Source organism: Vombatus ursinus, unplaced genomic scaffold (genome assembly GCF_900497805.2).
Source record: "Vombatus ursinus unplaced genomic scaffold, bare-nosed wombat genome assembly UNPS02014798.1, whole genome shotgun sequence".
In the NCBI taxonomy this organism is placed as follows: Eukaryota; Metazoa; Chordata; class Mammalia; order Diprotodontia; family Vombatidae; genus Vombatus; species Vombatus ursinus.
The window spans coordinates 36,442,602-36,467,392 of NW_020954576.1; the positions used below are offsets into that span (position 1 = coordinate 36,442,602).

At 36.6% G+C, this 24,791-nt stretch overlaps 1 protein-coding gene across 1 annotated transcript in view; it reads left to right on the forward strand.

The window, feature by feature from the left end:
* The window catches only part of USH2A (usherin), a 944,914-nt gene that overhangs the window by 737,328 nt on the left and 182,795 nt on the right, over positions 1–24,791 (forward strand). The window contains exons 51-54 of the mRNA XM_027871555.1: positions 3,559–3,766; positions 10,853–11,050; positions 12,019–12,173; positions 16,496–16,694. Of these exons, the coding sequence (XP_027727356.1) occupies positions 3,559–3,766; positions 10,853–11,050; positions 12,019–12,173; positions 16,496–16,694 (760 nt within the window). The remainder of the gene's footprint in view (positions 1–3,558; positions 3,767–10,852; positions 11,051–12,018; positions 12,174–16,495; positions 16,695–24,791) is intronic.

Consider the following 24,791-nt stretch of genomic DNA (forward strand, 5'->3'; position numbering starts at 1 on the left):
AGCCATTCCTATATAATAGCATTCTTTTATTACATATATGTGCACATATATGTATGTGTGCATGCATGTAAGTTGTGTGTTAGCATTATTTCCCCAATAGAATATATCTTCTTTGAGGGCAGTGATGGAGAAGACCCTATTGGTCATCAGGTACAACCTCCCAATTTTATAAATGGGGAAAATGAGGCCCAGAAAGGTTAAATGACTTGTCCAAGGTCACACAGCTAGTTAATGAAAAAAGAGATAAAGCACAAACCAATAGCCTCTGAATTAAAATCTGTCAATTAGTCCACTGTGCCACACTTTTCAGGTAAATGAATGTAGGTAATTATTATTAGAGTATTAGCTCATGAAACATTTAAATTCCCTGAAGATCATATGGTTATAATTAAAGCGAGAGGCTAGAACAAAATTACTATGCATCAGGTGAATCCAAAAAAGCAGGAGTTGCAATCATACTATCAAATAAAGCAAAAACAAAATTCACAATATTAATGGAGCAAAACAAGAAAATTGTATTATGCTTAAAGGAACCATAGGCAATAAGCTCACTATCAATATTAGTCATATGTACTGAATAGGATGACATAAGTTCATAAAATAAAAATTAACTGAATTTCACCAAACATAGATAGTAACTATAATAGTAGAATACTTTAATGTTCTCCAGAGCTGGAGAAATCTAACAGAAAGAAAAATAAAGGAGAAAAATATAAAATACAACAAACTGCTGGAGAATTTGGAGCCAAAATATTTATTATGTCTTCTGAATATAAAAATTAAAAAATATATCTATTTCTCAGTACCACATGGCACAAATATAGACTGTGTATTAGGCAACAGAGAATTCTCAAATAAATGAAAAAAGTAGAAACACTAAACATCCTTTTACAGAAAAAAACCCCACAATATAATTATAATTAAAATAGGGATCATATGAAAAAGTCAGAGACCTAAATAAACATAATCCTAAATGAGTGAGTCAAAGAACAAATCATAGAAACAACTTATAACTATGTGAAGGACACTGATAAGAATGAGGCAAAATACTAAATGTTTCTGGTATGCATCTGAAGGAGTTCTGAAAGGAAAATTCATATCCATAAAAACTAACATTAACAGAATAGAAAAACTAAACGATAAAATAAATATGCAATGTAAAAATTAGAAAACCAACAAATTAAAAAAAATAAAATAGAAGAGGAAGTCTTGAAAATTAAAGCATAAATAGATAAATTAGAATTAAAAAACTACAGACCTTAGAAATGAAATTTAAATCTGGTTCTTTGAAAAGACTAACAAAATGGACAAATCTCTAGCCATCCTGATTAAAAGAGAAAGAAAAATCAAATTTAAAAAAATGAACAAGATGAAATCAAAACCAATAGACATAAAATAAACAATTATTAGAACTTACTATGCACAGTTATCCCCCCAAAAAACCCTGAGATTTAAAAATAAATAGGTTATCTACAAAAATGTAAAATATCCAATTAACAAAACACCTAGTAGAGATGTTCGTTAATCTGACCTCAGAAAAGGAAATTGGGCTAGCTAGTCAGTCAAGCAATAAAACAAAGATGGATTAAAAGACAATTATATCAAGTTTTTGAAGAACAGTAACTGCAGTAAGACTAAAAGCCACTATGATGTCCTGATGTCTATACTTCTACACCACAAGGAGTAGGTGCTACTAGGCTGCCTAAGGTTGGAAATGGAATGGGTTAAAGCTTCTATGCTGTTCAGTATTGGGATAAGGCAAGGATCATTTTTGTGATAGGAAGGTGCAGCAATACACACATACATACACACACAAATAGATAAATAAATAGATATAGATAAATGCACATGCACGTATATATTTATAAAATTAATTAATATTGATAAATTTGGGGACAATTGCTGAAAATGGGATGCTTTTTGTCCAAATAATTACAAAGGATAAAATAGATAATTTTATTACATAAAATGAGATTTTGCATGAACAAAATTAATGCAACTAGGATAAGAAGGGATATAGTCTCCTAAGAAAGAAAATTTTTGTTTCTAATATCTCCATTATTTATAAGGGGTCTGATATCCAAGATATATTGTCAACTATAGAAATCCATAAAACTTAAAAGTAATACCCAATAGATAACTGGTCAAAAATATGAATGAATAGTTCTGAAAATTGCACACTATTAACAGCCAGGTTCATTGGAACATTCTGCTCCAAATCACTGATATTAAGAGAAATGTGAATCAAAATAACTCTATGGTTTCACCTCACACTCAAAAAATTGGTGAAGACAAGATAACTGAAAAGAGTCAATGTTTGAAAGGTTGTGGAAAGACAGGCATACTGATGAATTATTGGTATAACTATGAATTGGCCCAACCACTCTGGAAATCAATTTGGATTTATTTGAAGAAAGTGACCAAAATGTCTATACCTTTTGGCTCCAGGACTCCACTGCTAGGCATATAACCAAAGGAGAAGGGTCCTATAGGTACAAAACTATTTTCAGGAGCCCCATATGTAGTAACAAAGGTGTGCAAACAAACTGTATATACCTGACAATTGGGGAATGACTAAACAAGTTGTAGAACACACATGTAAAGGAATATTACTGTGCTACATGAAATAAAGATGAATTCATTCATGATGAATATTTCATAGAAAGCCTTTTGTAAACTGATACAAACTTGAAGTAAGGAGAACCAAGAAAACAGACTACACAATGATTACAACAATATAATTGGAAAAGAATCATTATAAAAGTATAATGACCAAGCTTGAACACAAAGGAGATAGGAGGAAGACCCTGTAACTGCTTCTTTGCAGGGCAAGGGATTCCAGATTTCTGATAATTTGTGTAATTTTCAATGATGATTGCTGTCATTTTCAATATGAATGTTAGTTTTGCCAAACTTTCCCCTTCCCCCCTTTTTTCCTTATAATATGGTCATATATTTGATAATTTGCTAATTGATCATTTATGGTAACTAGTATATGAGCACAGTAGATAGAGTGCCAGACGTAAAGTCAGTAAGACTCATCTTCCTGAGTTCAAATCTGGGCTCAGACACTGACTAGCTCTGTGACCCTGGGAAAGTCACTTAACCCTGTGTGCCTCAGTTTCCTCATCTGTAAAATAAACTGGAGAAGGAAATGGCAAACCATTCCAGTATTTGCAGGAAGACTCTGAATGAAATCACAAAGAGTTGGACATGATGGAAAAATGACAGAACAACAATTCATCATTTGGAATATATATTTGATGTAAAAATAAATGCTTAATAAAGACTTTTTTGAGTCCATATGGTAAATAACCTTTGGTTTCAGCCATCTTATCATCATTGGAAAGTAGAATTTTCTAAAAAGATATTTTTTCCTTCAAAACTAGATTGGTGAAATGATATGACCTTTCTCAATTTTTAAAATTAATTTAGAGGTGATTATTCAAAATTATGATGCATACTATTTCGCTTGGAACTAAGAGTTATGTACATCCAAATGAAGCTTAATAATCTCTTCAAGCCCCACCTTCTCATCACCCCTTCTGTTTGCCTTAGGAAACCAAAGAATGCCAGCCTGCTTCACTCTGTCCGGCTTCCATGAAAGATGCAGCATATTGTGGCAGGTGTGACTTCAACCTTACCAGCCATGTTTGTGCTTTGATAAGAGATCCTCACCAGACTGCCAAGAAACTGTCACATGACTTGTGTCCATCAGCTGAAGAAACTGTCTACACTGGGAACACAAGCACCTATTCATTCATAGGTAATAGCAAAGGGGTGACCTGCTTGAATAATAGGAGACAAAATAAGATATTAGATTATAACACATTTTTACCCTCCTGTTTTCTGAAATGAAGACAATTTTTGATAGTTTCTGGAAGGTCAAGTATATTCAATGAATTCATCTCAAGAAACATTTATTTTAAAAATAATAACATATTAATATAGCACTATTATGCTCACAGAGTACTTTCCCCACCACAGTTCCAGGAGATTGGTTGTGTAAACATAGATTATCTCTACTTTCTGGGTGAGAAAACTAAGGCTTAGGATGGTTAAGTGACTCACCCATGGTCACCTAACTTAGACTCCTTCCTTTATGCTATACTACCCCTACTGTGTGCAGATGACTAGGCTAGAGGCTGGGGGTTGAAGGGACAGCAAAGCTTAGATAAGAGAGGATCTCTTCCATCCCTGGAAGAGCATAGGGGATTTGACTCATGTGAAAATAATATAGCACTTGAAACTTGCCTTACAGAGGTAGATATAGGGTACCTTATAAAGTCAGAGGGAAGAAAGGTCAGTACTGACTAGGATGATCAAGGCAACCTTGAAAGAAGTACTGGAACTGAGCTTTAAAGTATGGGTGGGAATTCACTTGGTAGGAAAGACATATCAGGCTAAGACATAGAGAAAAGGCATAGAGGCAGAAAAAAGACCAATTTGATTTTGTATTAGATCAAAAGGACAGTAATTAAATAGGTACTTAGGTGGATGAATAGGTAGCAAGCATTTATCCAGTACTTACTATGTGTTAGACACATGCTAAGTGTTTGGGACACAAAGACAAACAAAAAAGAAATGTAGTCCCTGAACTCAAGGGGCTTACATTCTGGTGGGGGAAGATGACACACAAAAGAAAGTTGAAAATGGGGGTAAGGAATGAATGGACCTGCAAAGGAGCATGGTAGCGAAGTACAGAAAGTCAGACGCATAGCTGGGAGGAGAATTAAGGGAAGGTTTTAGACCAGTTTCCAGGAAGGAGGCTCTGGAAAGAACTCAGCATTGGAAGAAAGGGCCGAAGTTGTGGATGGAAGCTCCAGGGTGAGGAGGCTCTCAGCTCGGGAGGTTCTGGGTAACACAGCAGCAGAAGCAGCAACATGTTGAAGTCTGGAGAGTGAGCAAAGCTAGGAAGACCTAGCATTTCATACAGTAATGTTAAATGAGAGTGGAAAATTTGAATGCAAGAAGACTGTGGAGGCATTGCCGGCAATGGGGCTCGCTAAAGGTTAACTATTGAATGATATAGATAAGATTGTTCTTCAGTAATCATGCCATATTTTTTAAAGCAATAATTGTGTCTCAACATACAAAGAACAACTTCCATTAAGTTGTCCAAAAGGGAGCACACTGTGATATGAGAATAGAGATAATCCTTCCTGGTTTTAATTTTTTCTTATTTATGTTATTTGTCCATTTATTTCTGAAACCCTTTGACATCCTTTTCAAAGTCAAATGTCTGTGAATCATCAAAACCAAAATAAGATCAAATTGAAATGACATTCTAACAAGCTAAAGTTTGGGATGGAACCTATTCTATTCCACCCTGATTCACCTACTTGTCTTGTGATGAGAAAGAGGATGGGTGTTTATGACAAGACTCCAGTAATGCCAACACTAGAAGAGGTGCCTAATAAGGAACTATGCACATGAGATCTGCATTGAAAGACTCTTTTCCTCCTACCCCTCCTAACAATGAAAAATGAATAGACTGCTGGATGGAGAAAGGGCCCATCAGTAACTATTTACATTTTAGGCCTTCAAGCAAAATTATGGAAAGGACCACTTTATACTTCCTGAATTGAAAAATCTCAGAAGATAATCTCTCTGAAATTCAGAGCAGGATCTTTTAGGCTGTCATAGCATACCCTACAAGTAGATAGATACTTTTATTTACCCAACTACTAATAATAGTTAATATTTTAAAATCTCCATTTTTATCTTAATAAAGTTCATTCCTGATGTAAAAAATGCAAATGAACCTCAACTATTTTACTACCAGAAAAAATGCAGCATTTGGATTGAAAAACAAAAAACAAAAAAAAGTCCATAAACTATAATTAATAAGTAACTATCACTATGTGTCGGTAAGCCAGACTCTATACAGAGCCATGTAGACAAACTCAGTATTTGTCTTGGAGAAGCTTACAATTTCAGTACCTGTACAGGCCTGCACGTGTGATATATATGCAACTAAATAGTAACCACTGAATTTACATATGTGATAAAACATCAGTTATCTCAAGAGTTTGTGCTTCTGTTAATGTGACTGAATCAAGAAAAAGCTGTGGAAGATGACCTAGGACCACATAGGCATCTAAGCACAAGGTGGGTCTCAGGAAAATGCGTGCCACAAAAAACCAGTAGGAGGAGAAGAGTTGAGTTAGACTAATGGCTAAATTCTTCCAGAGTGCTCCTTATATTGACTCCTCTCTCTCCTCTCTCTTCTTGCCTCTCACCCAGGTTTACAAATTTAGGGTTATCCTTAATCTCCAATCTCTCCTTTTCAACTTGCTCATTCCCTGTGGTCTACATATAAAAACAGATTTCCCCATTTGACCCCATCCTCCCCAAAGATAGTATCTTAAACTTCTCTTCCCTTTCCCTTTCCTAGATACAGCTTGGTATGCTCATTTCTTCCACTTCCTCTCTTTTCATCCCCACTCCAGTAATTTGTTTTCCTATTTAATTCACCCTTCAGACTTCTACCATCTGAAGACACATGTGTCTGCCCTAGCCTGACCTTTGGTTTCTACTTAGTTACCAACTTGAAGCCTGTTGCTCCTTCTACCACATATGTATTGCCTTTTCCCCTCTTTCCACACTGTTATCTTAATTACTAGTACATGTTAGCCCTGCTGGGTTGAAAAGCAATAGTATTCTCTAAGTCTTTAAAATTTAAATTAAAACACCTACCCTAATCCCAATAGGGATCTCCACAGACCTTGAAACTACCACAATAGTTCACCCAGAATACTTGGGAATTGGCTGCCTTGAAAGTGATGCTATTACTCTGAGGGGAGCCAATAATTATTTTGGAGGGTCAGGCTAAGGACTTCCAAGGGCTCATGGCCCAATGGAAATTATTCCTAGACTTTTTTTCTCCAGGATTGTCCTCAGATATCCTTTGTTGTATTCATTGGAGCAATTTGCCCAGTGAGCCATCTTTTAGCTCAAAGAAAATAGCCAGCCTGGAAAATGTAGAAGGGTTTATTCAGAAACTTTTGAGACCAGTTATAGAACTAAGGTTGCTAACCGACCCCCAGTTCCAATTAGCAGCAAGAAAACATAAGAAAAATTGCTATTTCTTTTTTACATTCTTTTCTTTTTAAATTTCGAATTCCAAATTCTCTTCTTCTACCTCTTCTTCTCCTTACTCCCTTCTCCCTCTCCTTACTCCCCTCTCCTCCCCCTTCCTCTTCCTGTCTCTCTCCCTCTCTTCTCCCCTCTCCCTCTTTCTCCTCTTTCCCTTCACCTCTCTCTTCTTTCCCTCTCCCCCTTTTCTTCTCCCTTCTTTCCCTCTCTCTTCTTTCCTTTTTCTCCTTTCTCCTCTCTCTCTTCTCTCTTCTTGTCTCTTCCCTCTTTACTCCCTCTCCCCTCCCTCACCTTTCCTCTCACCCAGGTTTACAAATTTGGAGTCATCCTTAATCTTCAATCTCTCCTTTTCAACTTGCTCATTCCCTGTGGTCTACATATAAACACAGATTTCCCCATTTGATCCCATCACCCCCAAAGATATTATCCTAAATCTCTCCTCCCTTTCCCAGTCAAACTCGTAGATAAAGCTTGGTATGCTCATTTCTTTCACTTCTTCTCTTTTCGTTTTCCACCATGCTGCCCTTACCATTGCTGTTGTTTTACCCTCCAAAACAAATCATCAGAGGCTATGCCTATGATTTCCCAAGTCATAACTCCTAGCCACCATGCCCTTATATGTATCACCTCCACCATTAGAATATAATCTTTAAAACCCCTACTCAGTTAACAAGTATTTATTAAGCACCTTCTGTGTTCTCGGCACTGTACTAAGCACTGAAGTTACAAAGAAAAGCAAAAGCATGGTCCCTCCTCTCAAAAAGCTCATATCCTAATGGAGGTGACAGCATTCAAACTACCTAAAAGGTGCATATAGAGGAAATTGGAGGTGACCTTAGAGAAAGGTGGAATTTTAGCAGAGACTTGAAGCCACGGAAGCTAGGAGGAAGTGGTGATGAGAAAGAGAATTCCTGTTTGGGGACAACCAGTGAAATGCAAGAAGTTAGAAGATGGAATATCTTGTGCCAGGAGCAGCAGGGGTGTCAGTGCCATTCGATTGTAGGATATGTGGAGAAGTTTTAGTTTGAGGTTAAAGTTTAAGAAGACTAGAAAAGTAGGAAAATGCCAGGATATTCAGGGTTTTAAAAGTCAAATAGTTGAATTTATATATATATATATATTTAAATCTAATGGTAATAGGAAGCCATTGGAATTTATTGAGTGGAGATAGAGGAGATAATATGGTTAGACTTGTACTGTAAGAAAGAGGCAGTTGGACCCAATGAATGGCTATTGAAAAAAACTAGGCATGGAGTAATGAGGGCCTACTGCAGGGTGGTACCAGTGTCAGAAGAGAGAAGGGGATGATATGAGAGATGTTTGTGAAGACACAATCAGCAAGATTTGGCAACAGATTGAATATAGATGAGAAAGATTAAAGAGTCAAGGATGACACAGGCTTCTAGCCTGGGTCACTTGGAGAATGATGGTGCTCTCAATAATAATAGGGAAGTTAGAGGAAGGAGAGGGTTTGGGGAAGGAAAGACAAAGAGTGCATTTTGAGGTATGTTGAGTTTCAGTCTATGGAAAATCCAGTACCAAATGTCCATTTCACAGGAACTATTTACTAGATAGATAGATAGATAGATAGATAGATAGATAGATAGATATAGATAGATACAGATGTAGATGTAGATAGATATAGATAGATACAGATGCAGATGTAGATAGATATGATATATATGATAGATGTATGTGACACACACACACATACACACATATATCCCCATCACTTAGCACTTTGCTTGGCACATAGGGGGTGTTTGATAAATGTTTTAGTTTGTCTTTTAACTTCTTAAATTCTTTCATTATGCTTTTGAACTCATCACTGGGACACAGCATTTCAAACTGGATATCCCATATTCATCTTCAACTCAACATACACAAAGTATTTGATTATTTTTCCCCTAAAACTTACCCTTCTTCCAAACTTTCCTATTCTCTCACTATCTTTCCAGTTGTCCAGATTCTCAACCTTTTAGTTATCCTTAAATGCTTACTCTTCCTCACCTCACATATCCAAATAGTTGACAAGTATGCCAATTGGACCCTCCAGAATATCTCTTATGTCTGGTCCTTTCCATTTACATGACTACCACCCTAGTTCAGGCCCTTATCACCACTCTTTTGGGCTATTGAAATAGTCTTATGATTAGACTTCCTTCTCTCTTTTCTAATCCCTATTTCAAATAGTTGTTAAAGTAATACTTGTAAAGCACAAATCTGCTTATGTCATTTCACTTATCAATAGGCTCCAATTACTTCTAGGATTGAATTAAGAGTCCTTCACAACTAGCTCCCACCTACCCACTATTTCCCATGCATGACATATTTTTGTTTTAAATAGACTGTCCCCTATGCCTGGAATGCTTTCCCTCCACATTGTCACTTCTTAGAAACCCTAGTTTCTTTAAAAATTCAGTTCATGTTATCTCTTAACATGAATTCTCTCCTGATTCCCCAGCTGCTAGTGCTTCTTTCCAAAATTATGTTGTTTTTATGATGCATATATTGTTTATTCTTATATGTGTACATGTCTCCCCATATATTATATATAAGCTCTTTGAATGCAAGAACTGTTTTACTCAATGAATTTGAGGCCTTTGTGTCCAGCACAATGACTGCTACATAGTAAAATGAGCATTTAATATATGTTTATTGATTGATTATTGATAGATTGACTCTTCAGTCTCCCTCAACACCCATATACAGCCAATTCTGAATCTTCGTGATTCTACCTCCACATTGTCTCTCACATCCATTTCCTTCTCTTCCCTCACACAGCCTCTACCTTCGTTCAAACTCTTCTTACCTCTTATCCAGAACTATTACAGGGGCCTCCTAATTGGTTTCCCTGCCTCCAGTGTCTCCCCCTTGAATTTATCCTCCATGCAGCTGTCAATTTGATAATCCTAAAATACAGGTCTGAATGTGGTCCTTCACTACTCAAAAGTTTTCGGTGACAATCTATTGTTTCTAGGATAAAAGACACATTCTTATTTTGGGCATTGGAAGCCCTCTATTATATTTCCCCTCATCTAACCTTCCAGTCTTACTTCATATTGCTTTTCTTCATACCCTTGCTGTTCCATAGGTACCTGGGTGGTACAATGGATACAAGTGGTACAAGGTGGTAAAAGGTGGTACAAGGTGGTACAAGCTATAGGCTTGGAGTCAGGAAGACCTGAGTTCAAATCTTACCTCAGATGTTTACTAGGTGACCCTTGGCTTAACCTCTGTCTGCCTCCATTTCTTAAGCTGTAAAATGGAGATAATAATCGTACCTACCTCTCAGAGTTGTGAGGATCAAATGAGATAATAGTTGTCAAGTGTCCAGCATATAATGTGTGATTAATAAATGTTTTTTCCTTCCTTCCTACTCAAACTAACCTACTCTTTGTCCCTTGTACATGGCATTCCATCTTTCTTTAGCCTCTTTACCTTTGTATAAGTAGACCACCATATCTAGAATGCCACTGGTCATACCAGTAGTAAATAGACAAAGTAGGATTCACATTGAGGTCCTCTGAATTCAAATCCAGAATGCATTCCACTATATTCCTGAAATGAATTGAATTGAGAATATGTTTCTTTTCATTTTTTATATAAGAAAAGCAAAGGTCATATTCCAGTTTAATTTGAACAAAATGGATTAAGATAAACATATTTTGGAAAATATTTATTATTTCCACATTTAGCTTTCACTTCATGGTAAGAGAAAAACGAATACTATGTCCAATTTCTGTCTTTCCAGATGTTAACCTTCAGCCCTACATGATGTATGAGTACAGAATTGCTGCGTGGAATAGCCATGGGCAAGGTTTCAGCAACGCTTCCAGGGCCAATACAAAGCAAGACGTGCCTCAAGGAGTGAATCCTCCTATCTGGACCAAAATGGACAATCAGGAAGATGCAATTGTTTTAAACTGGAAGAAACCTATTCAACCAAATGGTACTATTTTGCTTCTTAAACAAAGAGTTATCTTAATGTCCTTAAAGAAGTAGACATTCTTGTTACCTGAATCTAATCAACAAGGGAATAGGTAAAATTCAATCCAATAAACACTTATTAAGACCCTACTATGTGCTGTTGTCAGGCCATCTTGTTCCATGGAATTGAAACAAGAGCTTTAGATGGAAAAAGGAAAGCAAGCTGGAAGGTTCAAATCCTTCCTTCTAGAAAGGAAAGCTTTAGGAATTTAGTGTTTCAACCTCCAGACCTCTGATTAGAGGAGAGAAGAAGGTAGGAAGCTGTTGAATATCCATGGCTAAATTCACAGTCAGATAATGGCATTTGTGGATTTAATCATTCTCTACCATTTGGCCAAATTGATACTCCTAAAGTACTAAACTGATGGTGATCCTTCCCTACTGAAAAAATAAAATAAGATAAAATTTAAAAATTTAAAAAAATCCAGTGGCAACCACTTGACTTCAGAATAATATTTTAAAAACTCAATTTGGCTTTTGAATCCATTCACAAATCTGACTCCAGCCTACCTGCTACTTTCCTTTATTTCTACTTCTATACCTATTCCTTAATAGATAGTGTTAGTGATTGGCTGTGATTAAAAAATCCATTAATGATGATCCTTTTATCCATTGAGGTTCTGGGACAAAAAGGTAAATAGTCCATATCAAGACTTATACACAAACCCTTTCTAATATGATCTGCCAGTATGCATGCTCTGATGATTGGGTGTTTAGGAATTCAGGGCCACATTCACACCAAGGTGGACACCAGGATTGGACATTAGTTAAATCATAGAAAAGCTAAAAATTGTGAAAGTGATAATAATATAAGCATAATATTGGTAAAATAATGTTTTTCTCACTAACAAAATGAATTTGCAAAGTCATTAAATACCTTTGAAAGTAAATGACATTTCAAGAAGGGACAATTTTTCCTCTTTCATTTAGGTCTCATCATTCATTACATTGTTCTCCGAAATGGGATTGAACGTTTTCGGGGGACAGATATGAGCTTTGTGGATACCAGTGGGATTCAACCATATCAGGAATATTCATACCAGCTGAGGGCCTGCACTGTGGCAGGGTGTACTGACAGCTACAAGGTAAAGTGGGCCACTGACTCCAGAGCCATGGTAGGATGTGTAATATGAAAAATATCTGAATGTCTAGAATTATGGAAGATTATCCTGACAACAGGAAGGGAATGTTATCCTCCACTAACTGGTGACAAATAAATGTTCTTGTGTTATTCTAACCTAGGTGTGGTTAGATACGACTGATGAAAGCTAACAGGAGGGAGACTGCTGCTGTATATAATTACCCTATTGATTTTAATATAGACTATATTTTTTGCCCAAGCCTCATTTATATGAAAACCTAAGCTTAACCTCTTACAGATGTCTATCAATGTGTATATGTGTATGCATATCTGCATACATATATGTGTATATGTATATATACACAAGTATAAATGTACACTAAAAATTATATGTATATGTATTTTTTTCTTAGTGAAAAAGTATAATTTTAGAGACTATGGTCTATATTCAAGGGCAGCCTATATTTCGACCAATATGGTAAATGGTTTACGAATGAACCATCAAACTATACTGTAAACCAATAACAAAGTTACATATAAAACCCCTTAGCACTGCTCACAAATCTCAACCTTAAGAAACAATAATTGCCTAGACCTTCCATACCATTTCCCACTTGGACCTGGATTGATTCTCACAACTGATTGGTTTCCCTGTTCATCCAGGGACTCTTCTGCAAAACCATCAAAACTGACATGCTGAATATCCTTCCCCAGTCCCAAGATTCCCATAACTATAAAGATCTGTAAGTATTTTTTTCCAAACATAAAGTCCTTCAGATAGCTTACCTATTTTCTCTTCGAAACCTGTCTCTGCCACTAACTAGCTATGGGACCTTGGGTAAATCATTTGACTTTCTTGGACCTCAGTTTCCTCACCTACAAAATGAGGATGTGGGAGAGGTAGATTATTTACTCTCTAGGGTCCTCACTAGATCTAGCATATTGATTCAATGGAAGGTGCCCCTTCTCAAAATCTTTCATTTCTCTTGATTACATCAGGGAGAAGTTTTCAATTGATTGTTAATAGTCTTTAACTTCTTTAATTTAAAAAAAATTCATCACCAAGAGCATTCACTCAACTGATAAAAACTAATCTATCCATGATTGTGGTAAAAGGTTTCATGAGTTGCTACAATATAAAAACCTTATAATCTGGTTGCTGTCCTTTTGGTAATCTTTATAAGAGCATTGATGCATAGAGTTTAGTGCTAGAATAGAGCTTAGAGATCATTTAGTACTTAGCTTTGCCAGTTTTAAAATGATAAATACAGAACCTCTCTGAGGCTTATACTTGAAGCCATTTTTACCTTAATAAGAACATTCAGAACTTCTGTCCCTAATGTCATAGTCTCTAAAAATTCGGGTTACCTCCATATCATGATGAAACATTTTTAGCGGAGAATATTGTAAAAAGAAAACCAAGTGTTTTAGCTTTAGACCTAAAATTTTGTTAGCATAATGAATTTTCACAGTAGAAACTCCCCATACCAATATACATCCTCAGTTATTCCTTATGGTCTTATAGGGTTTCTTAGGGAATTATGAAATTAAGTGCCTCTTTTGGAGTCATATATAGCTGGTATGTGTAAGAGGCAAGACTTTAGCTTAGATCTGCTTGATCCTGACACTAGACATCTTTCCATTGCACATGTCACCTTTCTATTATAAATTACTTGTTAATAAATTGTAACTTTATTCATTAATTTTGTTTCATGAGTTGCCATGTTCTTGAAGAACAAGTATGGAAAATGTCATGAAGGAATTGTATGATAGAAAGGATGAGCTAGACACATGGTTAGAATGAGAGATGACAGATGGATAGTCAGATTTTTACAATGGGAACCTCATAATGTCAATACAAAGAGTGAAAGGCCTCCAGGAGGTTACATACTTCTCCTCACTTCCAACCACTATGTCAAATTTACCGGAAGACATTTTTTGACAATAATTACATTGGATGGGCAGGCATGGATACATTGTGATCTAGATCAGATGAGAGAATTCCCAAATCATTGTTATCACAGAATCATTTGATAATTTACTAATTCTTATTATTCACTAAAAATATTAACATACATTTTAAATGAATGTTCATATACATAAATTATAAAAAAGTCAGCATTGGGTAATAATTATCTTAATAGCTAACATTAATAGAGTCCTCTAAGGTTGGAAAAGTACTATAATTGTGTTATCTCACTGGCTGCTTTCAACAACCTCTTAAAGTAGAAGCTATTATTAACTGAGACTGAGAGATATTAAGTGACTTGCCCAGGATCGCAGAGCTTGTAAGAATCTGAGGTAGGATTTGAATTCAGGTCTTCCTAATTTCAAGCTCTGCCCTCTATCTACCATTCTACTTTTATGTACTATCTACTCTTCTACCCAGAGAGCAGACTTCAGATTCCTTCACTCACTTTCTCACTGTGAGAGCTCAGGAAGGTCTTTTGATTTCTCAGTACCCCTAAACAACCTGCTAAGACTAAAAATTGCGGAACAGTGGCTTACTTAAATTGTTAGGGAAAAGTCCTCACTGGGAATCACCTACAACAATGAAATCACAGATACACCCCCCCCCAAATATACATAAGGAAATGTTTTTATCCAAATTAATTAACAAACAGTGTGTATTGTTGCCAGATCTCACCTCTGACCTATGTTCTTTCATCTTTAAAATGGGGATAATAATACATCCATCATCTACCTTATAGGGTTATTGTGAGGGAAGCAATTTTAACTGTAAAGTATTCTATAAATGTGTTATTATCAGTCAGTTAATTGACAAGGATTTATCCCATGCTTTATGCTGACATTGTAAGGACACCAGTGGAGAACCTATCTTCTCTTTCTATTTCACAATTCCTTGCTGATGTTAAAGTGCTAGGCAATGAAAATATAAAGAGTCAATAACAACTTAAAGGAACTTAATTGCTAACATACTATAGGTATTTAGAAGAAGATGATAAAATTTGCAGAGAATCTTAAGGCCTACAGATGATCCCAGGACATCCCTTTACCTTCCCTCTCTCCACTCTACAAATGAAGGAGTCAATGGAGGGCAGTTAGAGCTTGAAGCTTGAAGATTCTATATCTTTTGTACCAGGGTCAAATAATAATTTAATCACAAACCTTCTTGGTGATGGAAGCAAGGACCTCATCATATAATTTCAATGGGAGATCAGAAGAAGGCATAATCGAGGACAGACAAACCAATTAAATTAGGTAAAGGGACTGGGGAGCCAGAAGTAGTAACATTCATATTAGCTGGTACGCTTTAAAAACTAATCAAAGAGGAAAATGTCCCAGGCTCCATCTACTTGTCAGAGGTAAGCATATTGCTGCTGTATCCCAACAGGGATCACCTGGGAAGAAGAGGCAGCTGTGAAGTTGACATACTCTGTGCTGCATACCCAACAATAATAGCCTTTTCACCTGAAAGGAGGACTGTGACAGCCTCCTCACACAAGATGGGAGAAGAGACCAAATAAAACATTCAGTCAAACCACTCAGTTGCCGTCTGTGTTTGCAGCTGTGTGTTTAACAATGACTCAGAAGCATCCTGGGTTGTGCCACCATGTAGACAGATGGTGACTGATCAGTTCGACCAAAAGTTATAGTTGGAATGATTCAGGAACAGCCCTGCTGCCGTGTGTGCAGACCCAGCTTGTGTCTTCATGACACCAAAACAATTAGTTAAAAAGAGAAACCGAAGTTAGTTCAGTGAAAAATTCAGCCAGTTTTTGTCGACCTTTTTTTTTTTTTTTAACACTACATAGAATAATCAACTGGGTGATTACTTCTTTTAACTTTTCAGTTGGCTGTCATGTAGATCCAAGCTTCTGTGAACTCATGTTAGAAAAGAAGTAAAGAAAAGGCTATGGGGTGAAACTTTCAGCCATATTGTGTGGAAGCAAGTTCCAATGTGTGTTTTGCTCCATATTTACTAGTGCTTAAAATGTACAAAATCAGGCTGTTAAAATGCAAAGACACTGATGAACCATATGGAAGAGAGTTATCAAGAGTTCTCTAGGAAGATATTTTGCCAGCCAGATTTTGCTTGTTTGAACCAACTGCCGTCAAAATTGTTGTGAACCTGTTGTGATAAATGGTAGTCTTAGACTTATGTAATATATTCAAGGTCAGATTTCATTGTTTAAATAGAAGGGGTGGGAGTAGAGGGGGGGACTGAAGGACTGATTCACCAAGCCCTTGCTAATGATATGCCAGGCCAGACAACAACAGTTTAAAACAAAAGTGACATTCTCATTGATCGGAAAACCTAGTGTACTATTACAATAAATTGCTGTTTAATTCCAATGTCTTCAGGTAGTTGCAGCTACCATCCAAGGAGTCCCAGAGAGTGTACTGCCTCCAGCAATAACAGCCCTGAGTGCAGAGGTGCTGCTTCTGAGTTGGAGAGTCCCTGAGAAACCAAATGGTATCATCAAAGAGTACCAGATCAATCAGTCTGGGAAAGGTCTTATCCACATTGACACCAAGGGACAGATGCAGCATACAGTCACAGGTGAAAAAGACAAAACCTGTGGGGTGGGGTGAGGGAACATTTTGTTACTTGAGGTAAGAGGAAAAAATATCCCAAGGGTATTCTTTTGAGATGTCATATCACATCCAAACTATGGGTTGTCTTGACATTTGAAAAGCTCTTATATAGTAGTACCCTGGTAAGAGTAACCCAAAATAACAGTTTAAAAATAATTTGATTTTACCTAAGGAATACATTCTGTGATTTTTTTTTTTGCATCAGACTTCTCTTCTTAATTATACTTTCCTTGAGTTAAGAATAAAATTAGTTTTCTATTCTCTAGAGAGATGGGGAGGGAGAAAGGATATAGCCAAGAGTCAGTGCCTGGTAATCAGCTCATCAGATTTAGAATTGAAATGTACTTTCAAGATCATGTAGTCTAGCCTTTTCATTTTATAAATGAGGAAACTGAGGCCTAGAGACATAAAGGGACCAAGGTTGCAGCAGTTTCAGTAGAGTCTGGGGAAGAATAAAAATTTTAGCTGCACATTTTTCAACTAATTTAAACAAACATTTATTTATTTAGCATCTTCTATGTGAAGAATATTATCCTCTAAGGTTAGGAGACACAGTCCCTGGCCTCCAAGTCACTTAGGGAGATGTGACACAATCTGAATATTTATAATATATAACACTAAGTAATAAATGTCCATAATCTACAAAATGGGTAATATTCACATGGATAATTAAGAGTTATATGAACTCAGCATTCTGAGAGTCTATTGTTTGAAGAAATTAAACTATCTCAAGAAGCGTCAAAAGTTTAAATTTCAAATCCTTCAACAAACTTCCAAAGTTTTTCAAACTTCTTCTGCCTCATAACCATTACTCTGCCAAATGCCTTCACCATACTCCCTGGGAGGCATGTTCCTTTCCACGGGCACCCAAGTACTTGCAGGGACCATTACAGTCATGATACCTCTAATCAGAAATAACGAAAATTAGTTTACCACAGATGGTAAAGTAAATTCACCCTTCTCTGATATTGATCCACCAGATAGCTTCAATGACTCATAAACAAATGCTCTGCAACATCTGAAAAAGAGACAGTATAGAAGGTGTCAAATAAATATCTCTTGACTACAACATTTGACTAAGCTGTATCAGCACCATGAGCTGAATCACTGACAGTAGAGATGGAGAACACCTACTAACATCAGATGATACATATCTTTGGGCTTTCATCCCTTACACCCTATCATCTAAACCAAGGTGAAATTCACCATATGCACACAGTTCATAGAACGTCAATTAGATGGCATCTTTATTTGTTTCACATATTTTGCTTTTTTCAAAGTGCTTTATCACACATACTCTCATTTCTTTGTCACCACAATCTTTTTACCTCTGTAGGCTAGATAGCTTTAGTGACAGGTCTAAGATTAGAGGGAGCTAATGTGGCATAGTGGAAAGCTGGCCTCAACTCAAAAGATGGAGGCTCAAGTTCCGTTTCTAACACACACTGGCTATGGAACCTTAGGTGAGTTACAACCTTTCAATACTCTAGGCCACTCTCTGACTTTCTAAGTTGCAGAGAAGGTGCTGACATGCATTGGAAAAGACCTTTGCTGGGAGCTCTTTATTACAGTGAAATTCCAAGTCCACTCTTTATTGTTGTCATCATCTAAGGTCACACTATGAGTTAGTAACAATGATAAACTAACAGTTGCCTCCTAGTCTGGTAAGCTGCCCACAAAGTCATAATCAAGGTGAGAAAACTTAGACTTTACCCCAGGATATCAAAGGTAGTTAACATCTAGTAAGACATACTTCCTTGGCCCAATGATCTTCTGCCACAGTACTACCATATTCCGTTACTTATCTCCAAGTCACCACACCTCATGTGTCCTTGTGGGACCCATCTTCTCCCAACTCTGTAAGTCACCCCTTCTCCTAACATGACTGTATCTGTATGTATGGGGCATGTGTCATATGTATATGTCAGTATGGGGCATACTGACCCTATCCTACCTCAGTTCAACTGAATTTTCCTTCATTGTCAGAATCCCTAATGATAGCTCTGTTAATTTCTATATTATGCTGCCCCCCCATAGTAAGTAAAGACACAGAGCAAAAAAGAGGAAGGAATAAAGGATGGATATGTCAGGTAGGATCATAGGTATGAAGTAATGAATTCAAAGTTATGGTACATCAAAATTTTAGACTACTAAAAATTTCATTAGTAAAAAGGGATGATAATAATAATAAACATTTATACAGCATTTACTATGTGCCAGGCACTGTGTTACGTGCTTTACAATTATTATCTCATTTAATCTTTGCAATAATCTTGGGAAATAGTGTCAGTTATTGTCTCCATTTTACAGATGAGGAAACTGAGACAAACAGAGGTTAAATTATTTGACCAGGCTCACATAGTTACTAAGTGTCTCAGGCCATATTTTAACTCAGTTTCTTCTGACTGCAGGCCTGGTACTCTATCTATTTTGCTCCTATGTTACTTTGAATAAATCTTCTGTTTCCTAAATCAATTATTTTCTATAAAAACTTTGAATTTCTTCTAGTCCTACTAAGGCATGTTTTTAGAGACTGTATGACTCGGCCAACTTTAAGCGGCATTATTTTAAATCAGCAGCAAATCTAGGTGGTGCAGTGGACAGAACACTGGGCCTGGACTCAGGAAGAACTTCATTTAATCCTGTGTCAGACGCTTCCCAGTATTTGACCCTAGGCAAGCCATTTAACCTCTGTCCACCTCAGTTTCCTGAACTATAAAATGGAGACAATTCTAGCATCTACCTTACAAGTCTGTTGTGAGGATCAAATGAGATAATATTTGCAAAGTGCTTAGCACAGTACCTGGTGCATACTAGGTGTTTAATAAAGCTTGTTCCCTAGGTTTCTATGCTATTCAATCCCTCATTTCCCAATCCATATGATCAGTAAAGCTTGTTAATAATTTTAGGTATAGAAATTAGTTTTAATTGACTAGTAATTCTCTAAAATGCTTTTTTACTTATAAGAGGAATTAACATGTACTTAACTGCTCACAGAAGCCCTTTATTGGCATATTTTTTTAAAAAATTTCACATAATTCCAATTCTTATTGAATCACAGTGTGGAAAGAGACTGCAGAAGGTCAATAAGTCTTCCTGTATCTTGAGGAAGAGCCAAACATAAACCATTGTGGACAGATGTAATGCTATCCATCTTTTAAAGCCTTGCCCCAAACTGTGATTGATATATCACTGGTGGACAGAGACTAAAAGTGTCAACCAAGTAAGGCTTTAGACCTGGATAGTCTGCTGAGAAGAATTCACCTCCATCTTTTACTGGCTAAGATTCTCTTTGATCACACTATGTGCCCACCACGGAAGTTTTTTCTGATGTAAATGATTGTTCTATCGAGAATATGGAACAGGCTAAAATAATCTAATTTATTTCACATTCAATCTCCAGTGTTTGAGAGAAGTACCAGCTGGGCCCCTTAGGATACACATTTTTATTTTCTCATCATTTCCAAAAACACTTACATTCCCCATGCAACAGTTGAACACTAATGAAGCTGTGGCATTATTCTTTCTGGAGACTTGGAATTTAGGCCCTTACAAAGAGAAACAGGGAAAGAGAGCACCTTGGCTCAGCACCATTGTCTCATTGCTTATTTCTAATTACCTCCAAGCTTGGGAAACATGATCCTGTAAATGCTTTGTGGGAATAGTGGCAAATGTGCTCATCATGTGAAATCCATAAATTGCTTATAATCCTCTCAAGATGTTAAAAAAAAGCATTAAGTAATTGAAGACAGGAAGTCCTCAGTTAATTATTTAGAGGTGTTATCAATGCTTTAAGTAAACTGAAGCGTTTTCTGCTATCTCACTGAGTTGAATACCATGGGGACGTAGTGGGTAGCAGCCATCATCTTCTCATATTCTCTAATGCAAACAACACATGGCAGCTTGTCAATAAAAGATCTTTTTATATCATTTATTACTGAACACTTCCACCACCCTGTACAGAACAATTTGGATGACAATTATGGCATTGTTACACTTTGGGTTACTACTAGTTCACAAATAGGCTTGCTAATGCTATGTGGTAGGATGGGGTAGGGTGGAAGGTAAAAGGATTAACTAAGTAATTAGGGTCAATAGGAGAAAAGAAAGGACAAGAGTGCTCTCTTTGGCAGCAGATGTGATCATGAACCTTTTGTATTTTAATTATAGTGGAACTCAGACAAGATGATTAACGTTACGAGTTCCTTCTAATAATATTTCAAGGAAGGTGAGAGAACTGACCGATCCTAGACTTCTCAGTTAAGTTGGCATTGTGATGGACCAGCTCCCATTTCCTATCGTTTCCTTTATGAAGCCATCTACTGTGATCCACAGCTGTGATCCACGGTTAATGGGATCTATACCAAGAGAGCTGCGTTCCGCATCATTTTATATATAGGGGACAGACAGGCTTTAACCCTCGATGTAACATAATCCATGACACAGAAGCATTTTATAGTGGGCTTTCACAGTGCTGTATGCCAATTATATCTAACTGGTGTGAGTGACAGTTTGATCTGAGACTTCGTTAATATAGTAGAAAATGTATGATGGTTTAAATTTATTGGAAAGTAGTAGAAAAAACAACTGAGCTCATGATCAAGATAAAACTCTCTAGTTCTAACCATTGTATTTCTATACTATTTTGAAAAAGTCATGCAACCACTCCTGGGACTCATTCTCCCAATCCTCTCAAAGGTCTGTCTTAATTGTGTGAAGCTGTTGAGATGAAAGAAAATGTGAACTTTCTCACTTTAGAGAATACTTATAGTTTACTCGCTTTGCATTAAATAACCAGGTAATAGCCTCAAAAGAAGGGAAAATTGTAGTAGTCTAGTTACTACTTTTGGTTGTTTAGAAAAAGAGATTTCCTAACATCTTCAGAGTCTCAGAAATCTTTGACTGGACAGGAAGAGTGCTGATAGAATGTTCCAAGCAGCTTTGCCTAACCACCCTCTGAGGATTCGTGGTCTCTAGAATGTTCAGCCTATTTATACAATTATTTTGATTTAAACTTTCTCCTTCATAAGGACACTGCCTGAATATGGAGAGGAGGACAGAACTTAGTACATATGAAACATTTTGTACTCCCTCACAGATTGCCAGTTTTAATATAGTAAAGCTTTAAACTGCCTTAAAAGTTTTGGGACACCTTGTCTAAGAATAGTGATAAAGAAGTATTGCAGCTTTGAAGAAAGCATTAAGGTAGTATTAAATCCAAAAACCATGCCCCCTCATTCAGTAATGTTAACTTGAATTTTAATATACATATATTTTGTAGGACTATCTATAACAGGGTTTAAGATATGCATTGCCAATAGGAGGCAAATGTAGAAATGAGATGCAGGAATGATATGAAACTACAGTAAGGGAACACGGCAGGTGTCAACAGTTGGTGTCACTTGGTTATCAGAAAGGGAGGGAAGAATTCTGAAACTGGAGCTACAAGTTAAACTAAGAAGCATCAGGCTACCAAAAATTTAGTCTGAGATTTAGACTCTAGGTCATAAGATATTTTATATTGCAAGCCAAACAAGGAGTAGGAGGAGTCAGGTTGTAGAGAAAATAACAGAATGATATTATTGAAACAACTAATAATTTAGACCCCCTTAAGCTAAGTCAGCCTTGAAGATAAATCAGAAAAATTTTAACTAGATGAAGAAATCAGAAAGTACAATGAGGAAGGAACTATTCATTGGAAGGGAAGAGGGGGGAGAGAGGAGGAGGAGGAGGAGGAGAAGAGAGAGAGAGAGAGAGAGAGAAGAGAATGATAATATAAGAGAAGTATAAAGGAGGATGGATGTGGTTTTAAACTTATATTAAATGCTTATCAACTGAAATTGGATCATCCAGTTACATGCAAGGAGAAAATGGCAACCAAGGCAGGTCAAGAAATGAGTTTTTGGAAGTAGAGAAATAATGAGATAACTGATTATGATGGATGTCGCTAGAGGAATTACCAAATGGAAAGAACTACAATAGATGTGTTCTTGAAACATTCCTAACTGGATTTTATATGTAATATCAATTCACATGTATAAAGGAGGTTTATAAAATATAGCCTGATTTCATAGTAATTCTGCACTTAGAAGAGTAGTTATAAAATGGTTTGTGCTTATGCCCCGCCAAAAAATGTCCTTTTCTCCTCTGTGGCCCCCATGGTGCCCCTCATGCCACAAACAAAGGCAACGAAATGCACAATCATATGTGTTTATTAAATTGAGGAAATGTATTGTTTAGTAGAATTTTTTTGAAAACACAATTATACAGCTTCTTGGCTGGCTTCTTTCTGTCAGTGCTTCTGTTACTGGAGGGAACATCCAAGATAAAACAGAGAGAGAGAGAGAGAGAGAGAGAGAGAGAGAGAGAGAGAGAGAGAGAGAGAGAGATGGAAGAGAGAGAGAGATGGGGGAGAGAGAGAGAGAGAGAGATGGGAGAGAGATGGGAGAGAGATGGGAGAGAGGAAGAGAAAGGGAGGGAGAGGGAGAGATTCAGAAGTCTGTCATGGTTTTAATAAATGGACTTATATATGCAGCAGACACTGGTTGCTGTCATTGAACAACCACCACCTGTGCCTGCTATTCTTGTCATTCTCTTCTAGAGTCCCTAAAACCCTGCCATAGCCTAAACATGAAAATGTATCCTCTTGTTTGAGGGTTAATCTCTTCCCACACCTTGAAGAACTATGTATCCCAGGGTCATTTGTGGCCAGTCAATCCCTTGCCAGACGTTGTCATATAAAACAAATTACTTTTAAATACACCATGATAACTGCGCACACTGTTACAACTAACTATTCCTGTCTCTCTATGCATACCGCTCCTGCCCCAAGTCAGGTCCTTATCACACCTCTCCTGGATTTTTCCAATAGTCTATTGAGGGGTTTCCCTGTCTCAAGTCCCTTTCCTCTCTGATTCATCCTTTAAAAAACTGCCAAAGTGATATTTTTGAAACCTGCACAGATCTGATCTTGTGATCTCCTTGTTCGATAAATTCCATTGACTCCTTCTTACCTCTAGGATCAACTGCAAATTCCTTGGTTTGACATTTAAAACCATTTACAACCTGTCCTCCATTTAACTTTCTCATCTTATTATATAATACTCCCTTAATGTACTCCTCAATCTAGCCAAATTGTCCTTCTTCCCACACCTTATACATGCGTTTTGAATTTCCATTTCCTGCCTATTATCTGCCATGTCTAGAATGAATTCCCTCTTCTATTCTTTCTCTTAATTCTCTTATTCTTTCTCTTGTTTCCTTCAAAGCTCAGTTCAAACCCCATTTCTTAGATGATGCTGTTCCTCATCCTCACCAGATGCTAGCTCCAATTACCATATATGCATTTTGTATATGTTGATTTCATAAGTAATCATATGTGTAAATGTCATCTCCCCTGATACAATGAAAATTCTTTGACTCTAGGGACTTTTTCAATTTTTACTCTCTATCCAAAGTACCTAACATAAGTAGGTGCTTAGCAAATGTTTGTTAATTGATCAAGAAAGTCCAAAAGTCATTTTTAAAAATGTTAACAGTGAGTAATTTTTTTATCAAAATAACCAAAAGCACACAGGATGTCAGAGTCTGTCCAGTCAAACTTGTACTTGCTTAAATCTCCTCTATGACATCAAGATGTAGGGATTTTTTTTTTGCAGGTTTAGCTATTACCACTAATAGGAACCTATATTTTCTATTTATTATTATTATTATTATGCAATTCACAGACAAGCATTTCCATAATACACAGTACAATAAAAAAGATGATTGCATGTGAAACTGCAAATCTACCATGTGCAACTTGCTATCCCCTTCAAATATACAACAAAGTTATTGTGTAATTTTTTCTTTTGCTTTTGCTTTTGAACATCTTTAATTATTAAGAATTCTTTCCTGACATCAAATCTAAATTTACCTTTCTTCATGCTTTCTTCATACTTCTCATTCTCCCCTGCTCCACCAAAAAGCACATTTATTGCATCACTTCTGGGTTTGTATTTTTATATGTAACTATTTTAAATGGGACACACTAGTATTCATGCCAGCATGACAACAGTTGCTT